Source organism: Ruditapes philippinarum, unplaced genomic scaffold (assembly GCF_026571515.1).
Source record: "Ruditapes philippinarum isolate M1 unplaced genomic scaffold, ASM2657151v2 ctg1382_1_1_1_1, whole genome shotgun sequence".
Classification (NCBI taxonomy): Eukaryota; Metazoa; Mollusca; class Bivalvia; order Venerida; family Veneridae; genus Ruditapes; species Ruditapes philippinarum.
Window position 1 is genome coordinate 13,945 of NW_026855801.1, and position 20,363 is coordinate 34,307.

Below are 20,363 nucleotides of genomic sequence, written 5' to 3' on the forward strand. Positions count from 1 at the left end.
GCCACGAGTTACTAAGTCGTGGCCACGAGATACTATGTCGTGGCCACGAGTAACTATGTCGTGGTCACGAGTTACAAAGTCGTGGCCACGAGTTACTAAGTATTGGCCACGAGATAGCTTAGACGTGGCCACGAGATACTATGTCGTGGCCACGAGTTACTAAGTCGTGGCCACGAGTAACTATGTCGTGGTCACGAGTTACTAAGTCGTGGCCACGAGTTACTAAGTATTGGCCACGAGATAGCTTAGACGTGGCCACGAGATACTATGTCGTGGCCACGAGTTACTATGTCGTGGTCACGAGATACTATGTCGTGGCCACGAGTTACTAAGTCGTGGCCACGAGATACTATGTCGTGGCTACGAGTAACTATGTCGTGGTCACGAGTTACTAAGTCGTGGCCACGAGTTACTAAGTATTGGCCACGAGATAGCTTAGACGTGGCCACGAGATACTATGTCGTGGCCACGAGTTACTAAGTCGTGGCCACGAGTAATTATGTCGTGGTCACGAGTTACTAAGTCGTGGCCACGAGTTACTAAGTATTGGCCACGAGAAATCTTAGACGTGGCCACGAGATACTATTTCGTGGCCACGATTTACTAAGTCGTGGCCACGAGATAGCTAAGTCGTGGCCACGAGTAACTATGTCGTGGTCACGAGTTACTAAGTCGTGGCCACGAGATACTATGTCGTGGCCATGAGATAGCTAAGTCGTGGCCACGAGATACTATGTCGTAGCCACGAGTTACTAAGTCGTGGCCACGAGATAGCTAAGTCGTGGCCACGAGTAACTATGTCGTGGTCACGAGTTGCTAAGTCGTGGCCACGAGTTACTAAGTATTGGCCACGAGATAGCTAAGTCGTGGCCAGGAGTAACTATGTCGTCACGAGTTACTAAGTCGTGGCCACGAGATACTATGTCGTGGCCACGAGTTACTAAGTCGTGGTCACGAGTTACTAAGTCGTGGCCACGAGATACTATGTCGTGGCCACGAGTTACTATGTCGTGGTCACGAGTTACTAAGTCGTGGCCACGAGTTACTAAGTATTGACCACGAGATAGCTTAGACGTGGCCACGAGATACTATGTCGTGGCCACGAGTTACTAAGTCGTAGCCACGAGATAGCTAAGTCGTGGCCACGAGTAACTATGTCGTGGTCACGAGTTACTAAGTCGTGGCCACGAGATACTATGTCGTGGCCATGAGATAGCTAAGTCGTGGCCACGAGATAAGTAAGCCGTGGACACGAGTTATTATGTCGTGGCCACGAGTTACTAAGTCGTGGGAACGAGACAGCTAAGTCGTGGCCACGAGATTATTAACCCATCAGAATACATCATATATATTACAAATTTTTAAACTTAACATCTTACTTTTACATGCAACATTAATCTTTGAAAATACTGAAGATATTCACTTTGAACTTGTCTTTTAGATCATATTAGAAAGTCGCCTTTCAAGGCCCATCAGACATTTATTTTGACTATAGCTCTTTGTTTTGCAAGTTTGTGATCGAATTGGTCAGTTTGAACGTACTACGGTCTGTTAACGTTGTTTATACGATAACATATGAAGGAATAAGTCCTGGTTTGTGCCGGCGAGCCGGTATTACGTTAGGATTTTACTGAGAAACAACCTAAAACTCCGAATCCATCCAAAAATTTAATCAATGCTTGGCTTCCAGCTTTCTACAAAATTAATCTGTCAGAGCTGGAATCCAAAATTATTTAGCCAATCAAATCTTATCTTATATAGCGTCAATAAAAACTTCAATTTTCACGCCATCTCTAAAAGGCAGCTAGTATTGCTTTGAGCGCAAAGATATAATGATGATTAAAATGTTTGTTTTCATGAATTCTTTTCAATAAATCATATTTACACTGACTTTTGATTTAGCGATTTCACCTGTTTTCTCTGTAGTAAGTTTTCGTTTAGTTAATTAACATAAGACTAGTGTACATTTGGTTCTGTACATTGTTTTCTTTTTCTTTTTTTCCGGTCATTTTATCCTTTCCGGTATTTAGTGTATGGGATCCGGGACGCTCGGGATCCGGGATCGTATAAGATATAGAGGAAAAACTAATAAACTATATTTGTGTTGATTATTGTCGTAATGAAAGGCCATTAATTAAACGTTAAGTTTTTATTTTTTTATTGTATGTAATGAACGTTAAATTAATTTATCTTAGGATATAAATATATTTAGAGCTATTTATTAACCAACTTAAATTGTGGAAATCACAATACTTACAATTATATGCCTAATTAATTGGAAAAATCAAAGACTATGTTCTTGAATTGAAGTCTCTTCAGCTAACAAAACTGTCATTTTTACATTTAAACACAATTTTATATTTAGCTGTTAAATGATTATTTATATTTGCATTGATGTTCTTTGCGTGAATACGTATATACTAATTACATGTAACAGTGCAATCTGAGTTTGAAAACTATCATTATCATATTACATGTAGTAATGTATATTAAAATGTAAGCTATGCTATTTTATATGTATGTGCTTTTTATAAAAATAAATTTGAAAGAATACTGATTATTTAGTTAATATACATTAAGCCTCTGATAACTAGACATAACTTTTTAATATTTTTATAAGGTACGTTCGTCCCGTTATCTATGAAAGGTTAAATTAGGGTGTACACTTAGGTCTTTTCTTATGACTTTTGATGCTGTGTTGCCCTTTGCAAGTGTTTCAACTGTATACTGCCAAGTCATTACAAATGTTCAGTCTTCAGTCTTACAAGAATGTATCCCATTGCGTGTTGAATTTAGCATTTTGCTTTAAACAAAATTCATGTTTCCCGTCGCCAAGCAAAAATGAAATTCACAAAAAAAAAAACAAAACAAAAAAAAAAAAAAACAAAAAAAAAAAAAAACCGCAAAATAGCAGGTAAAACCTTTATGCGCAAGGTCATAGATTTAATCAAAGATAACAGGAAGCTTTGACCTGTAAAGTAATTTATTAGATAAGGACACAATTTTGAACAGTTTTGATAGTTAAGGCATGTACCGACGTTATGACTTACACTGAAAATGTGAAAGTAATATTACAGGAACCATTTGTAATTGTCACCACTTCAAAGGACCACTGACTATTTGTAACCTTTTATTTTTTTTTTATATAATGAACGTAAAGAGAACTTATAGTAATTACATTATAACGAAAACTGACATATGTTTTAACACAAAGAAGGAATTACCTGCTATTTAGAAAATACTAGAGAATACACATTTAATGAACTTAATTAGCTATACAGTTTCGTTGCTTGAATACATTGTCACATATTTCAAGTTTCAGGACAATACCTGGGATAATTTTCAAGTTATGAATTCGACAAAAAATCAAAACGGAAGGACGGACGGATGAACGGAGACTATGACCATGTCCTTAACCATTTTCGCTTTGAGTTTATAATGACCACAGATCCATCTTGTTTATCTTCCGCACTTTTTAAAAACTTAATATATTATGGCAAACTATAAAGTGACATTTACGAATTAAAGGCTATTTTACGAATTAGTTAAAACGCTTATTACTAGAACAGATGCGACATGAATCTCTAGAATAAAACGTATATGGGTTCTGATGTAGAATACGGCGCGCAAAGAAGAAAAAAATGCCACCAGCTCCATTATCTTTGAAAGTTCAATGTACTTTCTCCGAGTTCAATCTGTTAGGATGATGCAACCAATGTCTTTTTGTCTCTATGTACTGTAAACTAAAAACAATATCAGTAGTGCTAATATCAACTAGAAATTATTCTTTCCTACTAATCACGGGCTTGATTTCATTAAAATAAATGGAAGAAAATAATACTACATTATTGTGTACCGGCATAACATTAATTCATAAAGTATACGCATTAATACAAAACGTGGTTAAACTATTTGGACTGAACTGAAACATGAAGTAAGATCTTGAACATTGTTATTTGTCAATCCTCCTATAGCTTATTTGGATTTTACGGTAAACAGGTCTGGATGGTGACGTAAAGCGGTCGGTATTACATTTTGTCACGAGATTAAGCTCCTCCCCTTTTTTAATTTTACGTGTACCGGTAATAATGAGTAATGCACAAGAATGCCAAGTATGCTTAGTTTATGCAATGTTGCGTCACACTTAAAATCCTTATCGAAAAGTAATTCAATACCCGAAACTATTTAACCGTGCTGTGGGAAATTGGTCCGCCGATATTTTGCACACATTAAGTGTATTTTTAGTTTATCTAGCACAAAAGGACACAAAATGCTAAGTTACAATGTAGTTTATTCTAAACCCTTTAATGTGTTGTTAATAACGCACAGTAACGTTAACGGAAGGAGACGTTTGGTATAAACGGGAAAATTGCAGATACATCACATACATTATAGAAAACAAACATTTATGATTTAATAATCAGGTGTGAAAATTTGAATGCTTTCCTGTAACATTTGGCGCCTCTCTGGGAACCGTGAACTTTTAACTACGAGTCCACTTTTACCTTGCTCTCTGTGCCCATTAGATATTCGAGGACGATTTTCAATGAAGTGGGCGAGCATGCCACGGGATTGAACTGTTCACTCACTAGGGGAGATAGTGTGTAAAAATCCGAATAGCTCAGTCGGTTGAGCCGCGTAACGGTATATACTTCGAGGGTCCTGGGTTTTTTAAGTCCATGTCAGACTGCACTTTTCCTCATCTAGTGACATTTTGCGCAAAACCTTGGGCTGTGACTGAATATACGTCAGAGTTTATTTCATGTTGCTTTTTAAACATGAGTGAAGCATATGTGTAAGCAGCCGGAGAGGTCAGTCAAAAGACTCACAGAACTGTATTCCGAGGGTGCAGAGTTCAAATCCCGGTCAGGTTGCATATTTTTTCTCACCCTTAGACATTTGGCACCCAACATGGGGCGTTGGCTAGATATATAGCTAAATAGCCAACAGTTTAATTTACATTGCTCTTTAACCATGAAGAATTGAAAGACGTACATTGTATTTCAATATAGCACGGTTCAGAACTGTTCACTAACTTGGGGATAGGACGTGTAGCAGATAGCTTAGTAGGTAGAGCTGCGGAACGGTAACTGTTCGAGTCCAGTTTTTTCCAATAAAAAATATGGACAAGGCATTACGAATCGTTTTGTGTATTTTTTATTCATTTGTGAAATAAGTCATAGGTTATCAAGTATACTAACAATAAAATAATTAAGTTTTATGCAAGACATTTGACATTTACTTCCCACATAAATTATCAAAATACAATTACAATTACTTCAGTTGCAAAAGGGCTGACGCGCTATTGATATATTTGTAAAGAATTTGTAAAACCTTGAGAAACAAACGCTTCCAGATATATACATGTTATGGTATGAAATGCCGTAAACCGATATCGTTCTACTCCAACGTAAACATGATAGTTTCTGCATGTTAAGCGTTTTACAAATAAACCACTTTATATTAGGTCATTTAACTATAAACATGTTCCTTTTGCAAAACGATAAAAATAGATTGTAAAGATTTGTGAAACTAATACTGTAGAAACAGTGACGTAATATGTTCAGTCTAATAAAGAGAAGTGCCTAACTATAGTCAGCATTTTGTGTTTACAAAAGCAAGTGACATTCTCAAAATAGATCTGAATTGTTCCACCTGCAAATTTGAAAACTTGAAGCGAATTCTTTGAAGGTATGTATTATCTATTGCATTTATTGTAACTATTAGCGTCCACTTAAACGTTTAACATTGTTATTTCTAAATACTATTCCCTCGTAGCTATACATCATGAAATGATCCACAATATGCAAGTCGCCTAACTTGAGTCACAATTCAAAATATTGTTTTAAATAACATTATATTGTGCACAATTGATCTTACTTACGTGGCAGGGTTTCTGTTATATTAATTATATAAGGAGTATTTTGTCAAATCCTATAACCCTTTTATATTTTGTAAGATAATAAAGAAATAATGTTTTTTAACTATTATTCAAAATATGATCTCAATTTGAATCCATTTAAAACGTGATCATTTATCTGTTATTGGTTATTTAGTATAAATTATATTATGATATATAGCATTTTTGGAACTATTTCAGCAAGTGGCATCTTAACTTAAACATATGCAAACACTAATGATAAGTTTTTAAAGTTTTGATCTTTTTCTTGAATTTACGTAACAATACTAATTACTAGATATTATTGTTTCCATTGTTACATCTGTTTATAATATTGGGTTAACATTATTTATGATATTGAAAATATCTCGATATTTATATACTTAAAAAAAAAGAATAAAAGAAACTTATTGCCAAAAAAATATATATCTTATGAAATATTTTTATAAAATTTATCAACAGTAAAATAATATCTGTTCCATTATTATATGGTTGATTCCCGAAAAGGTTGTAACATAGATTTTCTTTGTTATTCATTATAATAATACATTTGAATAATGTACGTAAACATAATAAAATGTTCCGGAACACAATATTATTTTACTATTTTAAGTAGAGTTTTGTCCGTTATACATACATCACATGCTTTAAGGCCAGTTATTGTCATTTTTATTTCATACAAACATTTTGGAAGTATCCTTTTTAAAATCCAAATAATATTTTTTGCATCAGGTAAAAAGTTTATAAACTTTATACACTTTAATGTTGATCTCATAAAACGAAACGCTTTTCATAGCAAACTATTACTATAATTACAATCTTGATCTTGGAGGTAAGAGCATGGGTTAATGACAAGACACGCCATGTTAATGTGGTAGACATTTCTGCCAAGTTATTTCAATTTTTTTTTTAAAACATGCCCGAGTTACAGTTCAGACACGAATGTGTGTACCTTAAACCTCTTATTATGACCTTGACCTTTTAAGTAGTGACATGAACATTAGACGCGACACGTCATCTTGGTGTGGCAGACATTTGTGCCAAATTGTTTATAAATCCTCCACTGCATGACAAAGTTACAGTCCGGACACGAATGTGTACCTTCAGATTCTTCTTGTGAGATTGAGTGCCTTCAAATTCTTAGTGTGGCCTTAATCCTGGAGGTAGTGACATTGTTCTTGGACATGACATGTTGTCTTCATGTGGTAGACATATTTGCTGGCGTCTTGGATGGGGCACACCATCAAATTGTGGTAGACATAAGTGCCGATTTATTCTAAAATACTTCAATGAATGACAGGTTACAGTCCGGACACGAGTTTTGTGTAAATGGTGTAAATTCAGCCTCTAAGTGTGACCTTGACCTTTTTGGTAGTGCCATGAGCCTTAGACGCGACAACATTATTTTTGAATCCTTCAATTGATGACAAAGTTGCAAGTCCGACATGAATATGAGCCTTCAAATCTTCTCGTGAGAATGAGTGCCTTCAAAGTCTAACTGTGATCTTGACCTTGGAGGTTGGGACATGGGTCTTAGACGCGACACGTCGTCGTGATGTAGAAGATATTTATACCAAGTTATTTCAAAATCCTTCAATGTATAACAAAGTTAGAGTCCGGACACAAAATTTGTGTTTGTGGGGACACTCTGAGAGACCGACACACGAACAGAAAAACGGAGATGCGATTTAAATATGCTGCCCTCCATAGGCGAAACACCAAAATAATTTAGTACATTACTAATATTTATGGTTTACTTTTGAGTGAAGTGTTTATGTCATTCTGTGACACGAAGATTGCAATGCATGGTTAGCGTTTTATCACATTACCCATAATTATGGAACGCCTGGACTGTCTTATGTGTAGAATGACTGATATACATGGTTAAATGTCATTCTGTTGAGTCCGAGATACAATATGCTGGGTCAAAATCCCAATATACTGGGTGGAAATCCAAATGCGCTCAGTTATTGAAGTGTAATGTTGTGTGCTGATTACATTTTATTCAGTCAAGTCAATGTATTGTCAGGTGCATTAGTCGTTCTGTTCAGTTCTTAAAACAAACAGGCATGTGGTAACACAATTATGTTGAGTTAAAAAGATATGTTGTAGGGTGTGACAGTTGTTATGTTCGGTTAAAATAGCTCTTCTCATCATGTTCAACCATGAAAATAAACAGTTGAGTGGTACTATCATTTCGTTTGGCTGAGGCAGTGTATTATTGGGTGATACTTTTATTATTTTCAGTTGCAATGACATGCTGTTGGGTGCTTTATTCAGACTGTTCAGTCGTGAAATAGAACTGTTGAATAGTACTATCATTATGTTCAGTTCAGATGATATACTGTTCGGTGCAGAGGTCATTATGTTCAGTAGTGAACACAAACTGTTGTGTGATACCGTCATTATGTTCAGTTCAGATGATATCCTGTTTGGTGCAGAGGTCATTATGTTCAGTTCAGATGATGTACTGTTCGGTGTAGAAGTCATTATGTTCAGTTCAGATGATGTACTGTTCGGTGCAGAGGTCATTATGTTCAGTAGTGAACACAAACTGTTATGTGATACCGTCATTATGTTCAGTTCAGATGATATACTGTTCGGTGCAGAAGTCATTATGTTCAGTAGTGAACACAAACTGTTGTGTGATACCGTCATTATGTTCAGTTCAGATGATATCCTGTTTGGTGCAGATGTCATTATGTTCAGTTCAGATGATGTACTGTTCGGTGTAGAAGTCATTATGTTCAGTTCAGATGATGTACTGTTCGGTGCAGAGGTCATTATGTTCAGTAGTGAACACAAACTGTTGTGTGATACCGTCATTATGTTCAGTTCAGATGATATCCTGTTTGGTGCAGAGGTCATTATGTTCAGTTCAGATGATGTACTGTTCGGTGTAGAAGTCATTATGTTCAGTTCAGATGATGTACTGTTCGGTGCAGAGGTCATTATGTTCAGTAGTGAACACAAACTGTTGTGTGATACAGTCATTATGTTCAGTTCAGATGATATACTGTTCGGTGCACAAGTCATTTGACAATGCGCTGAGTGGTCGTACAATTATGTTGGGTTCATTCGGATATCTTCGCGTCAAACAGAGCAACTAATTTCCATAGGTCACGTCGAGGCTAATGACCACTAAATTGCCAAAACAATTTTCTTCCCCGTAAATACCATCGGGAGCTTAAAAACGTTATTTCCATAAATTGGACAGATCGTATGGCATATTTAATACCCAATGGGTATTTTATCAAGTTAATTTATGACTATACTATACTGTTACAGTCATAATGGGCACAGTATATAAATTTTAAAATATGGGTAAGGGTAGCCTGTTCAAGTCACACATGACTACCGTAAATAAAACATAAAATATGTGTTGGTAACTTTTTAGACTCACAAGTGGACACATCAAACGAAATTTAAAATATGAAACATAATATACAAGTAAGGCAAACCTATTTGAGTCACACATGGCCACAGTATATGGAACGTTAAATATAAGTATGGAAACCCCATTTGAGACACACATGACCACAGTAAATGGAACATTATATATAAGCAAGGGTAGCCTAATAAAGTCAAACATGGCCAAAGTATAAAGACAATTCTATATAAGTAAGTGAAACCTAATTGAGTCACACATGGCCACAATATATTAGACATAATGTTTAAGTCAGGGAAATGTATTTGAGTCTAATTTTATTAGGCTACCCTTACTTATATATAATGTTCCATATACTTTAGTCATGTGTGACTCAAATAGATTTCCCTTACTTAAATATAATGTTCCATATATTTTGGCCTAGTGTGACTCAATTAGGTTTCCCTTACTTATATAGAATTTTCTTCATAATGTGGGTATGTGTGACTTTATTGCGCTACCCTTACTTATATTTAATGTTCCATATACTGTGGCCATGTGTGACTCAAATAGGTTTCCCTTACTTAAATATTATGTTCCATTTATTGTGGTTATGTGTGACTCAAATGGGTTACCAACAAATATATTTTAAGTTGCATATGCTGTGGCCATATGTGACTTTAATAGGCTACCCTTACTTATATGCTCCATATACTTTGGCCATGTGTGACTCAAATAGGTTCCCTTACTTGTATATGGTGTTTTATATTTTAAATTTCGTTTGCTGTGTCCATTTGTGACTCTTATAGGTTACCAAACAGATACATTTTAAGTTTTATTTACGGTGGTCATGTGTGACTTTAACAGGCTACCCTTACCCATATTTTAAGTTTTATATACTGTACCCATTATGACTGTAACAGTATAGTATAGTCCTGAATTAACTAAATAAAATACCCATTGGGTATTTAAAAGTCCAATTTATGAAAATAACGTTCTTAAGCCCCCGATGATATTTACAGGGAAGAAAATTGTTTTGGCAATTTAGTGGTCATTAGCCTCGACGTGACCTATGGAAATTAGTCGCTCCCATCTTGTTGCCCGAAAATATCCGAATGAACCCAACATAATTGTGGTATCACACAACAGTTTGTGTTCACTATTGAACATAATGACCTCTGCACCGAACAGTTTATCATCTGAACTGAACATAATGATAGTACCAAAAAACCACTGAACATAACGACCTTTGCACCGAACAACACATTGACTTGACTGAAGAAGATATAATCAGCACACAAGATAATGATAGTACCATTTAAGATAATGATTGTACCATTTAACAGTTCTATTTCACGACTGAACAGAAGGAATAAAACACCCAACAGCATGTCATTGCAACTGAAAATAATAAAAGTATCACCCAATAATATACTGCCTCAGCCAAACAAAATTATAGTACCACTCAACTGTTTATTTTCATGGTTGAACATGATGAGAAGAGCACCAAACAGCATATTATTATAACCGAACATAATAACTGTCACACCCAACAACATATCTTTTTAACTCAACATAATTGTGTTACCACATGCCTGTTTGTTTTAAGAACTGAACAGAACGACTAATGCACCTGACAATACATTGACTTGACTGAATAAAATACAGTCGGCACACAACATAGCACTTCAATAACTGAGCACATTAGGATTTCCACCCAGCATTTTGTATCTCGGACTCTACAGAAAGACAGTTAACCAGGTATATCATTCATTCTTAACATAAGACAGTCCAGGCGTTCCATACATAATTGTATATGTACATACCTGCGCTCGACTCAAATTTATTACATATCTGCCGATTCTTTAGTGTGTATCTGTACCTTTCAATCTGCACACATCTGCTATTGGTAATAATTACCTCGGATTTAATACAAATTCTGCGTTACTTATTGCACGAATCGGTGCGATATTTTCACATTCCGGCTTTACTTGATATACCCATGATGAAAAGGGGAGGTGGGGATATGACGCCTAAACCTCTCTTTCTGCGTAATGTCCGAGCGGAACAGCCTAAATATTACTAAAACGTCAAACGATGTTAAGACAAATACTTATCACATTATCCGCGGCGCAGGAGTGTAATAAAGCTATTTAATAAAAACGATATTACACTAGTGTAATAACACTTTGACGTGACGTCTTTTGCGCTATATATAGAGAATAACATACTACTGTCTTTTGATATCAATTTTATCAGGCGAGGTTGATATGGGCTAGAAAGGGCGAGGCTTGCCGAGCCCTTTCTGCCCATATCAGCCGAGCCTGATAAAATTGATATCAAAAGACAGTAGCATGTTTTTCTATTTATCATGCAACACATAATAACTGTCAAAATAACAAAATAATCTACTTTTAAAAAGCGAATTTCGTTAAAAAGGGGGATTTTTGTTCAAAGAAATAATTCTTGAAAACAAATTCCTCCGCCCATGAAACTTAGAATTTGTAATTGGCGGCCATTTTTTCTTTCGACTCGGATAAAAGATACAACAGAATGTAGGTCTAATACGATAACATTCTTACCTTTAATTTAAACATCGATCCAAAAATCCGCTTAGAATCACATAAACTAAACTTTACTGCATTTTTTGTCTTGAATTCAGAATTGTCAAATTCAAAAGTTCACGATAATTTCAATCAAAGAAAAGTCAAATCGGCAATCAAACACAAGCTACACAAACATGCGTCTTATTTTTTAAACGAAACAATTGGTTCACTTATTAAATAATAATCCGGCGAAATAAAGTAAACATTTACAAGTTCTCAAAGAAAATTGTCTACCCTGTTTGTTATGATTACATGTAGCCTGGAACGCCGTATTATCGGCGTACTTAAAGTTTCCACTATGTACGCGTTATTTTTCAGTGCCAGATTAAATAATTTATATTTTGCGTGAAAAAGCAAACACCTTTTCTACAAATTTACCGTGAGAAATTCAGTTTATGCTTAACTGGGTCAAAGATGTTTAGCTTCAATACGCATGACCGCATACACAACTTCCTAAAGGGAGAACACTCTATTATCGACGTATTCAGCATTGATCAACTATGGCAAGCCGTTGTTGTAAAAAAAATGACTGAAAACTTGTCTTACCTTATAGTTTGGCTATCCACCGTCAAATAATTATCTTTCTGTACTTTACACACATATTATGGTTGATTTATAAAGTTTCAAGTCAAGAGTATGATTCAACAAGTTCATGGTTTTCAAAATAAAATGTCACCAAACAATGTCAAAGTGTTATTTCAAAACAATTAACTGGATATTTATAAAGTCAACATGGAACAGGAAACAGTTCAACAGTCTTTAAACAGGTTTTTTTTACAGTTTTAAATGTATTTATTGGCAGTGGGGACATAGAAATTCACTATGACGCCGCACAACCCTGACCTCAGTGCAGAAGGACAAATGTGTCCAGTGATGACACTTATCGCATTGAGCCCACTTCACAATAACTAAACTTGTACACTGCTTAAGAGCTGGAGGTGAAAATTTATGGCACACACAGCAATTTGAAGATTCATCCTCAGATCCAGACTCAGTTTCAGCCTCTGAACTGCTGACATAATAAGCAGAAGGACCTGGACGAGGAAGTTGTTTTGAAGAAGATGGTGGAACTGCTTTTGTAGTAGAGGATTTACTTACAGATCTTACAGATTGAGAGGAATTATCTGTGATTGTTGCTTGATTTGCTTTGGGCTTTTTAGCTTGAAGCACTGTGATGTTGTTGGGCTTTGACAAACTACCAGCTAGAAATGGTGGTACAAACTTCTTTCTAGGTTTCCTACTGGGATCAGAGATGCCAGTGATGGTCTTGGACTTGAAGAAAATACTTCTAGGACTAAGTACACCTTCTGGAATGTTTTCTTTGTCAGTTTCTTGGGCATTTATTGGCACATTGGTTTGTCTTGGAGAACACTGAAGACATTGAGATTGAGGATCAACCGAAGACACATCAGGAACACTTGGATAAATTGAAGAGGGTGCTATCTGGGACTCTTTGATGGTACAATCTGAGAATGGATATATTCCAGTCTTCCGGAAAGACGAAATGAGGTTTTCAGGACACAGAGCTTTCAAGTATGGCTTTGAAGTTAATTTAGACACCTCATACTTGGTGATCTTTTGACCTGGATGTTTCTGTAAATACAGTTGACATTCCCTATAGTACATAGACTTCAAAGGTCCGAATACCCCAACATCTAAAGGCTGTGTTATGTGACTTGTGTGAGGTGGAAGCACAAACAGAATTATGTTTTTTTCTCTTGCCCAGTCAACAAGAGAGAGTTGTACATGTGATTTGTGTCCATCAAAAAGAACCAGAGTTGGAGTATCAGATGAGACATTTGCATACTTTATAAAGTGCTTTGTAAGATAATTTTGGAAAATTAGAGAATTAGACCAACCACTATCAGACATTTCACCATCTGCACCAGTGGGAGCTCCATTTAAAAATTCACTATTCCACCGTTTCCCTGGAAAAATGTAATAGGGTGGGATCTGGTTCCCAACAGCATTTCCACCACCAATAATTGTCACAGTTGATGATCTTGGGGAAGTAACTGCTTGTGGCTGAGAGGTTGCATCACATACTATAAGTGGTGGAGCATGCTCTGTATTAATGCCAGTCTCATCAATGTTATAAATGCGCTCGGGATTCCCTTCGAGTCCATTATCAGAAATAATGGTGCAAAGTTCCTTGAAATATTGATCAAGGACATCCTTGGAGGCACATTTAGCTCGAAGTAAAGAGAGCTTTTGAGGTTTTGCAACTTTCAGATTTTCCCATCTCGTTAGGAAACCATAAAACCAACTGTCACTAAGTGGTTTGTCACTGTTCATTTTCTTGCCACAAGCCACTGCAAAATCAGCAGCAAGATATTGTACGTTGGCCTTAGTATAGCCATACCCAATGCTGGCCATGTGCTTTATATGGTCTGCCAACCTCTGCTCCTCTTCGGATGAAAATAACTTCAACGGACCTGGATTTGCCCCAGTCTCAACCCTTCCTGATCGTCTATCCTTGATGGTAGATTCTGGCACCCCATACAGCCTAGAAGCACGATAGGCAGACATACCCTTATTGGTTGCATCATAGGCACGTTGAAGATTTGCTGGGTCATACTGGCGCCTCAGTTTCACTGGGTGTGGTGTACTAAAAGAAAGACGCCTCTTAGCAGTCACTGTATGAGAAACCTGAAAGAAGAATAACAGAGTAAAAAAAACTTACCTAAAAATGCATATCTACAACTTGCTCTGCTCAGGATGGTTAATAATGTAAGTGTAATTATTACATAAACGGCCTTCCATAGAAAAAAAAGTGACGTCATCAGTGTACATTGAAAAGTGATAGCAGACGGATGTTATTTATTGTGGATAAAGCTTTGAAAAAAGGAATACGTTGAGGTATAAGCATATTAATTATTAGGATTTTATAGATTTTTATTAATAATGAAAAATTTTACCTGAATTTGTGACATTTTCTACGAAAATTTAGCGATTTGATGGAGCGTGAACTTCCTTGTTATTGTTTACTCACGTGGGATGGTGGTAGGCGGTGCTATTTATGTAAATTACCGTATTTTCGGAATACGTCGATAATAGAGGTGCGCCGATAATACCGAGTTCGAGTATATAGTATGACGTGAACATCGATGATGTCATTTGCAATATAAATTATGACGTCACTTCAAACTATTCGCTATCTAATTTATTCGTAATTGAAATCGAAATAATAGATAAATAAATTTCGCATATTGATTCAAGATTTGTAAGGGTATGAGATTACATTGTAGAATTCACATGCTGATGAAAATGAGAATATAAGCAATTGAAAAAAGTCCGTTAAAATGGGCGGGGCTAATTTTTGATATCAGGTTACTGACGTGATATCAAAAATAATTATCAGGCAAGTGTTATCGGGCAGTTACCATTGCAGTTGCATGATAAATAATCATAGCGTTAAAGCGCGCTAATGTAAGCGTTACACTATGCGCGTCATTGAAAAATTACTCATTTTAACAGTTTACTGTTCTTATTTTATATATGTGACAAAAAGAATATCATATTCGTGTAGATTCAATACTAAATTTATTGAACTCGTTGAATAAAGCAATGTTATGCTCGCCAGAGGCTCGCATAATATGATTTTATTCAACTTGTACAATAAATCTAGTATTAAACTTCACTCATTCAATATCCTCTATATATGACACGTATTCACTTTACTGTTTTGCGTATTTTGCAACAGTTTGTTTCTTTGTTTAATACTGCAAAGGTCAGACGGTTTGGTTTTTAAGAAAATCTATAAATAGGTACATGTACATAAACTCCCCTGACCGATATTGTTACACTTTACCGACATCATTTAAGATATCAGGTATCTTATACATTCTCAAAAAGCTGTAAACATGCATGCGCTACATTTTAACTGATACGGTGACGAAAATAGAATGACATTATTTTAAACTAACTTAATACATAAGAGATTGAATTAATGCATGAGATTGAAGTAATGCAGTCAAAAAAATATAAGTCGGTCTCTCCAATTGTAATTGTCTTACGTTTAATTAAGTAAGTAGTAGTAGTTCCGTACTACTAATCTTGATTTATCATTATTTTACATAAACAATTGATATATTTATTAACCGATAGTATCCATTTTAAAAACAAAATAGTTATATACGTTACTGACATATCAAACTCAAACTGATATCTTAATATCTGAAATGCGTAAAAAACTGATTTTACTCAACATATAGAATATTTATATATAAATAACAATAACCAAAATGGTTTATTACACAAAACAACAAATGCTGTTCTAACGTTTAAAGGGAGAATAAAAATTGTCAGGGTAGTTATTTGTAACAAATTTTATGCAATAAGGTTGATGGAGTTATCTCCCTGACCAGTAATTTATAACTTAGCTGGCAGTATCCTTACCATATATACCTTAAATACAAGCTGGATCATCAAAAATCATTATAACAAATATTTATGATTTTTATACGCATGTTTCAAAAACGGGTCGTATTATAGTCCCCCCCCACCCCCGTGGCGGATGGGCGGTGTCCAATATTTGTCCTGGGCATATCTCCTTCACCCATTGAGGAATTTTAATGAAACTTTATAGAAATGTTCACCACTATAAGAAGCCGTGACGCGCGAATAATCAGGCCTCTAGGTCAAAGGTCAAGGTCACAATTAGAAGTCATCGAAAAACGCTTGTCCGGAGCAAAACATCTACATGTATACATGTATTTCAATATAACTTGGTACAAATGTTCACTATTGTGAGGCAGAGTGCCGCGTGCAAAATTTATGTCCCTGCGGCTAAGGTCAAGGTCACACATAGGGGTCAAAGTTCAGATAAAAATATGAAAATGTGTATTTGGACCATTTAGTCATTTTTTAAAAGGATTGAAACGCAAATGGTCATTATTATGACTACTGGTGTGAAACATATAATTTAGATTAACATAATTATGCAAAGTCAAGGTCACTTAAGATGATTGCCAAGGTCACTAAAGATGATAAGATATAGAGATATTGTCCAGAAAATATCTCCTACATATATAAAGAGATTCTAATGAAATTTCAAAGAAACGATCACCACCATGGGAAGCCGTGTCGCGCACATGAACCAGGCCTCTAGGTCAAGAGTCAAGGTCACGCATTAGGGTCAAAGTTCAAATAAAAAATCACTAAAGATGATAATATATTGAAATATTTTCCAGATATTGCCCAGAGCATATCTCCTATATGGATATCTATAACACCCACATCTCTCAAAAGCTTCTGTGACGGGCGTATATTGACAATGTTGCCCTTGTTTTATAATTAGAGAAATTATCATTATAAACCGAAAACTAAATACATAGCTTATTAAGTTATTTTTTTACATATTGTTTCCTAAGCTTTTTATATGTAAGGGAACATATAAATCCTCTAAGATGTTACAGATATAACACAATAAATACATACTTGATATCTAAAATACAAAAGTAACTATAACTATACTAATTAAAAGTACTTTTATTCAAAATATAAAAAGAAAATATAACTTCTTAACGTATAAGGGGAGAATAGAATGTGTCAAATTTGTAATTCCCGACATATTTTATAAAATATTATAGAAGGAATTATCTTCTTAAACAGTACGTAGTAACTTAGCTGATGATTACCTGAACTACAAAGTGAGTGAAAGAGGTAATAATGATTATTCACTTTTTAAATAATAGGAAAAGAAAATGGTTTCGCAGGAAAATAAATATAAGGACAAAAATGAAATGTCGTAATACAAATATTTAGACCTAACGACATAGTTTTAAGAACACTCATATCCATAAATTTTCCAAAGTTAGGAGAGCATTGTAGGAGCACATTTGTCTCGGAGCACATTTGTCTCACGATGTGTGACCGATGTGTTCGTAAACATTCTTATTTGCGACAAATTGGAAATGAGACAGATGTGTTCGACACACAATAGAAAGGACACTCAAAGCACATTTGTCTCACATTTTTCCATACAATTGTTTTAAATGTAATAATTATGCCAATCTGTATACCGGCTGCAGCCCTTGTTCTGTGTTTTCTGTGTTTTTGATACCGGTTTCAGGTCACTTCCGGTCTGTCAAAAAACTTCCTGCCTCTGGATAGGAGTCATATATTAAATTAAAGAATATCCCTGTTCTGCATTTCACAATGAAAATTTCTAAAAGAGTAGCATCCAGAACCTAAACACATATGCAGCAAGTCTTTTCTTATCGTTATTCATTGTGATACGTTTATTTTCAATGCTTAAAGCTTTATAGATGATTTAGGGCACTAGAAATATTTTTAGCAAAAACAAAGTCGTATCTACGGTGACATAAAGGGGACATAAAATTTTCTTATTTATTACCTGCGCACACGATAGCTCTTACGTGGCCACGTGATACTATTACGTGCGCACGCGATAGCTATTACGTGCGCACGCGGATATGTATAATTTCGCATCTGGACCCTGACCGGGATCCTCGCATGAATAGTTCGACGCCCCATGTACATGTATGTGTTGAGCTTACAGCGCTTAGGGGCAGGTGGTTTTTTGACATCACTCGGTCACGGAGTCCCTTAAATGATATATGGAAGAAAATAAGAAAACCATTACACACGTATTTTGTTTTCATCAGAAATACGAGTATATGTATAAAAATCGTCATTTTCCAAGAATTGCGGCTTTCAGATCCGCCATTGAAAAAGCACTTCAACATGCAGGAGTTCCTAAAATAATCCCGGTAATGCCATAATTATTGAATATCGGGCCACTTAGAATCGGGCAAGACGCGACATTCCGATGAGACACGAAGCGAGGCACGAAATTGTAACATGAGATCTCGCAATGTCGAAAAACCACATACCACGAGATTTCAGAAATGAATAATTTTTTACATAGGGCAAATATGAATTTATTAATATTCAAATAACGATTTCTGAGAAAGTTAGATGCTTGTAACCCACAGAAATTCGCGATAAAGGTGAAAAAATGCGTCATTAAAGTAGCGAAATGTAAACAAAGTAGTATTTTGACTTCAATACAAAATTCTAAATCACTTCAACTGTACAAACAGCAAAAAGCAGAAGATGAAAAATGCTTCAGGTAATTAGCTAATGGGTAATTTTTTAGCTATAAAAGTATACCAAACATTAAAAGCTTTTGGGGAATACAAATAAAAGCATTTCTAAGGCATAATGGGCCTTTAAGTGATTTTATGTAGACTACAAAGGGAATACTACTTAGCGGTATATGACCTGGAATCAATTTTTTGTCTAACGTCGACGAACGAGATGCGAAGCGAGACGCAAGATTTCGGCGAGATGCGGAACGAGTCACGATATTCAACCGATTATGGTGTTCCGTTCGGACATTAGTAACATTTTTGTCTCCGGACTTAAGTAACAATTTTGTCTCCTTGAACAGCTATGCACAATGGTACAAAGGTGAAATTGAGATATTACTATGATACGATGATTAAAACACGATGGCACGATTGTGAAATCACGATGATGCGATGACACGATAGAGAAAATAATATCTCGTTTTCATCATCTTGCCATCGCAGTTTTATCATATCGTACCATCGTATTTTCACCATAGTATCATCATGTTTTCATCATCGAGCCTTCGTTGTTTCACCATCGTACAGTCGTTGTTTGACAATCGAACAGTCGTTGTTTCACGTTCGTACTATTGTGTTTTCACCATCGCACCATCGCGTTTTCATCAACGTACCATCGTGCCATCGCGCTGTTGCAATTGTACGGGATTTAGTATGTCTACCGTAGTGTACGCCTTCAGGTTAAGCCAATCAATTTCTTGAATAAGAGATCATATTATAATTAATAGTTCATTAATAGTTCGTTAAGGTTTTCATAAAGAAAGCATAAGTAAACCTATTGATGATTACACTTGACATGAGTTAAAACGGCGAACCTCGATCCTAAAAAAGAAATTCTACCGTCGGGAAATATGTGACAAATAATTTATAAAAAATGACATGAGATAAATGTGCTTTCTTGTCCCTTAAAAACACATGAGACAAATGTGCTTTCTTGTCCCTTAAAAAACTTGATCGGAGCACATTTGTCACACAAATGAGTTTTTTTGGGTAGACATCTGAGGTCCCATTTGTCTCATGTGGGACAAATGCGACCGCATCGGTCTTACGTAAGACAAATGTGCTCCGAGACAAATGTGCTCCTACAGAGCATGTTGTATCTACTTAAAAATGGCATACTATCTTTGTAAAATGGGACCAAAAAAACTAACTTTTTTCTCTTTTTATTGCTCCATTTGTAAGTCAATTATATAATAGAAGCTTATGTTTGGAATCGGACAAAAAAAAAAAAAAAATATATATATATATATATATATATATATATATATATATATATATATATATATATATATATATATATATATATATATATACGCTTGATATATTTTTTCAATCGTGCATTTTTAGTTAATATGCGACCAACACGTATATAGTCC

The 20,363-nt window shown here is 35.4% G+C and overlaps 1 protein-coding gene across 1 annotated transcript; it reads right to left on the reverse strand.

Moving 5' to 3' along the window:
- Positions 1-12,126: 12,126 nt before the first annotated feature.
- Positions 12,127-14,955, reverse strand: LOC132744418 (uncharacterized). Its single transcript, XM_060733124.1, has 2 exons — positions 14,791-14,955; positions 12,127-14,521 (listed from the first exon to the last, which is right to left on the reverse strand). Exons 1-2 carry the CDS (start codon positions 14,803-14,805, stop codon positions 12,665-12,667), a joined length of 1,872 nt encoding a protein of 623 aa, XP_060589107.1. The 5' UTR covers positions 14,806-14,955; the 3' UTR covers positions 12,127-12,664.
- Positions 14,956-20,363: the final 5,408 nt, after the last annotated feature.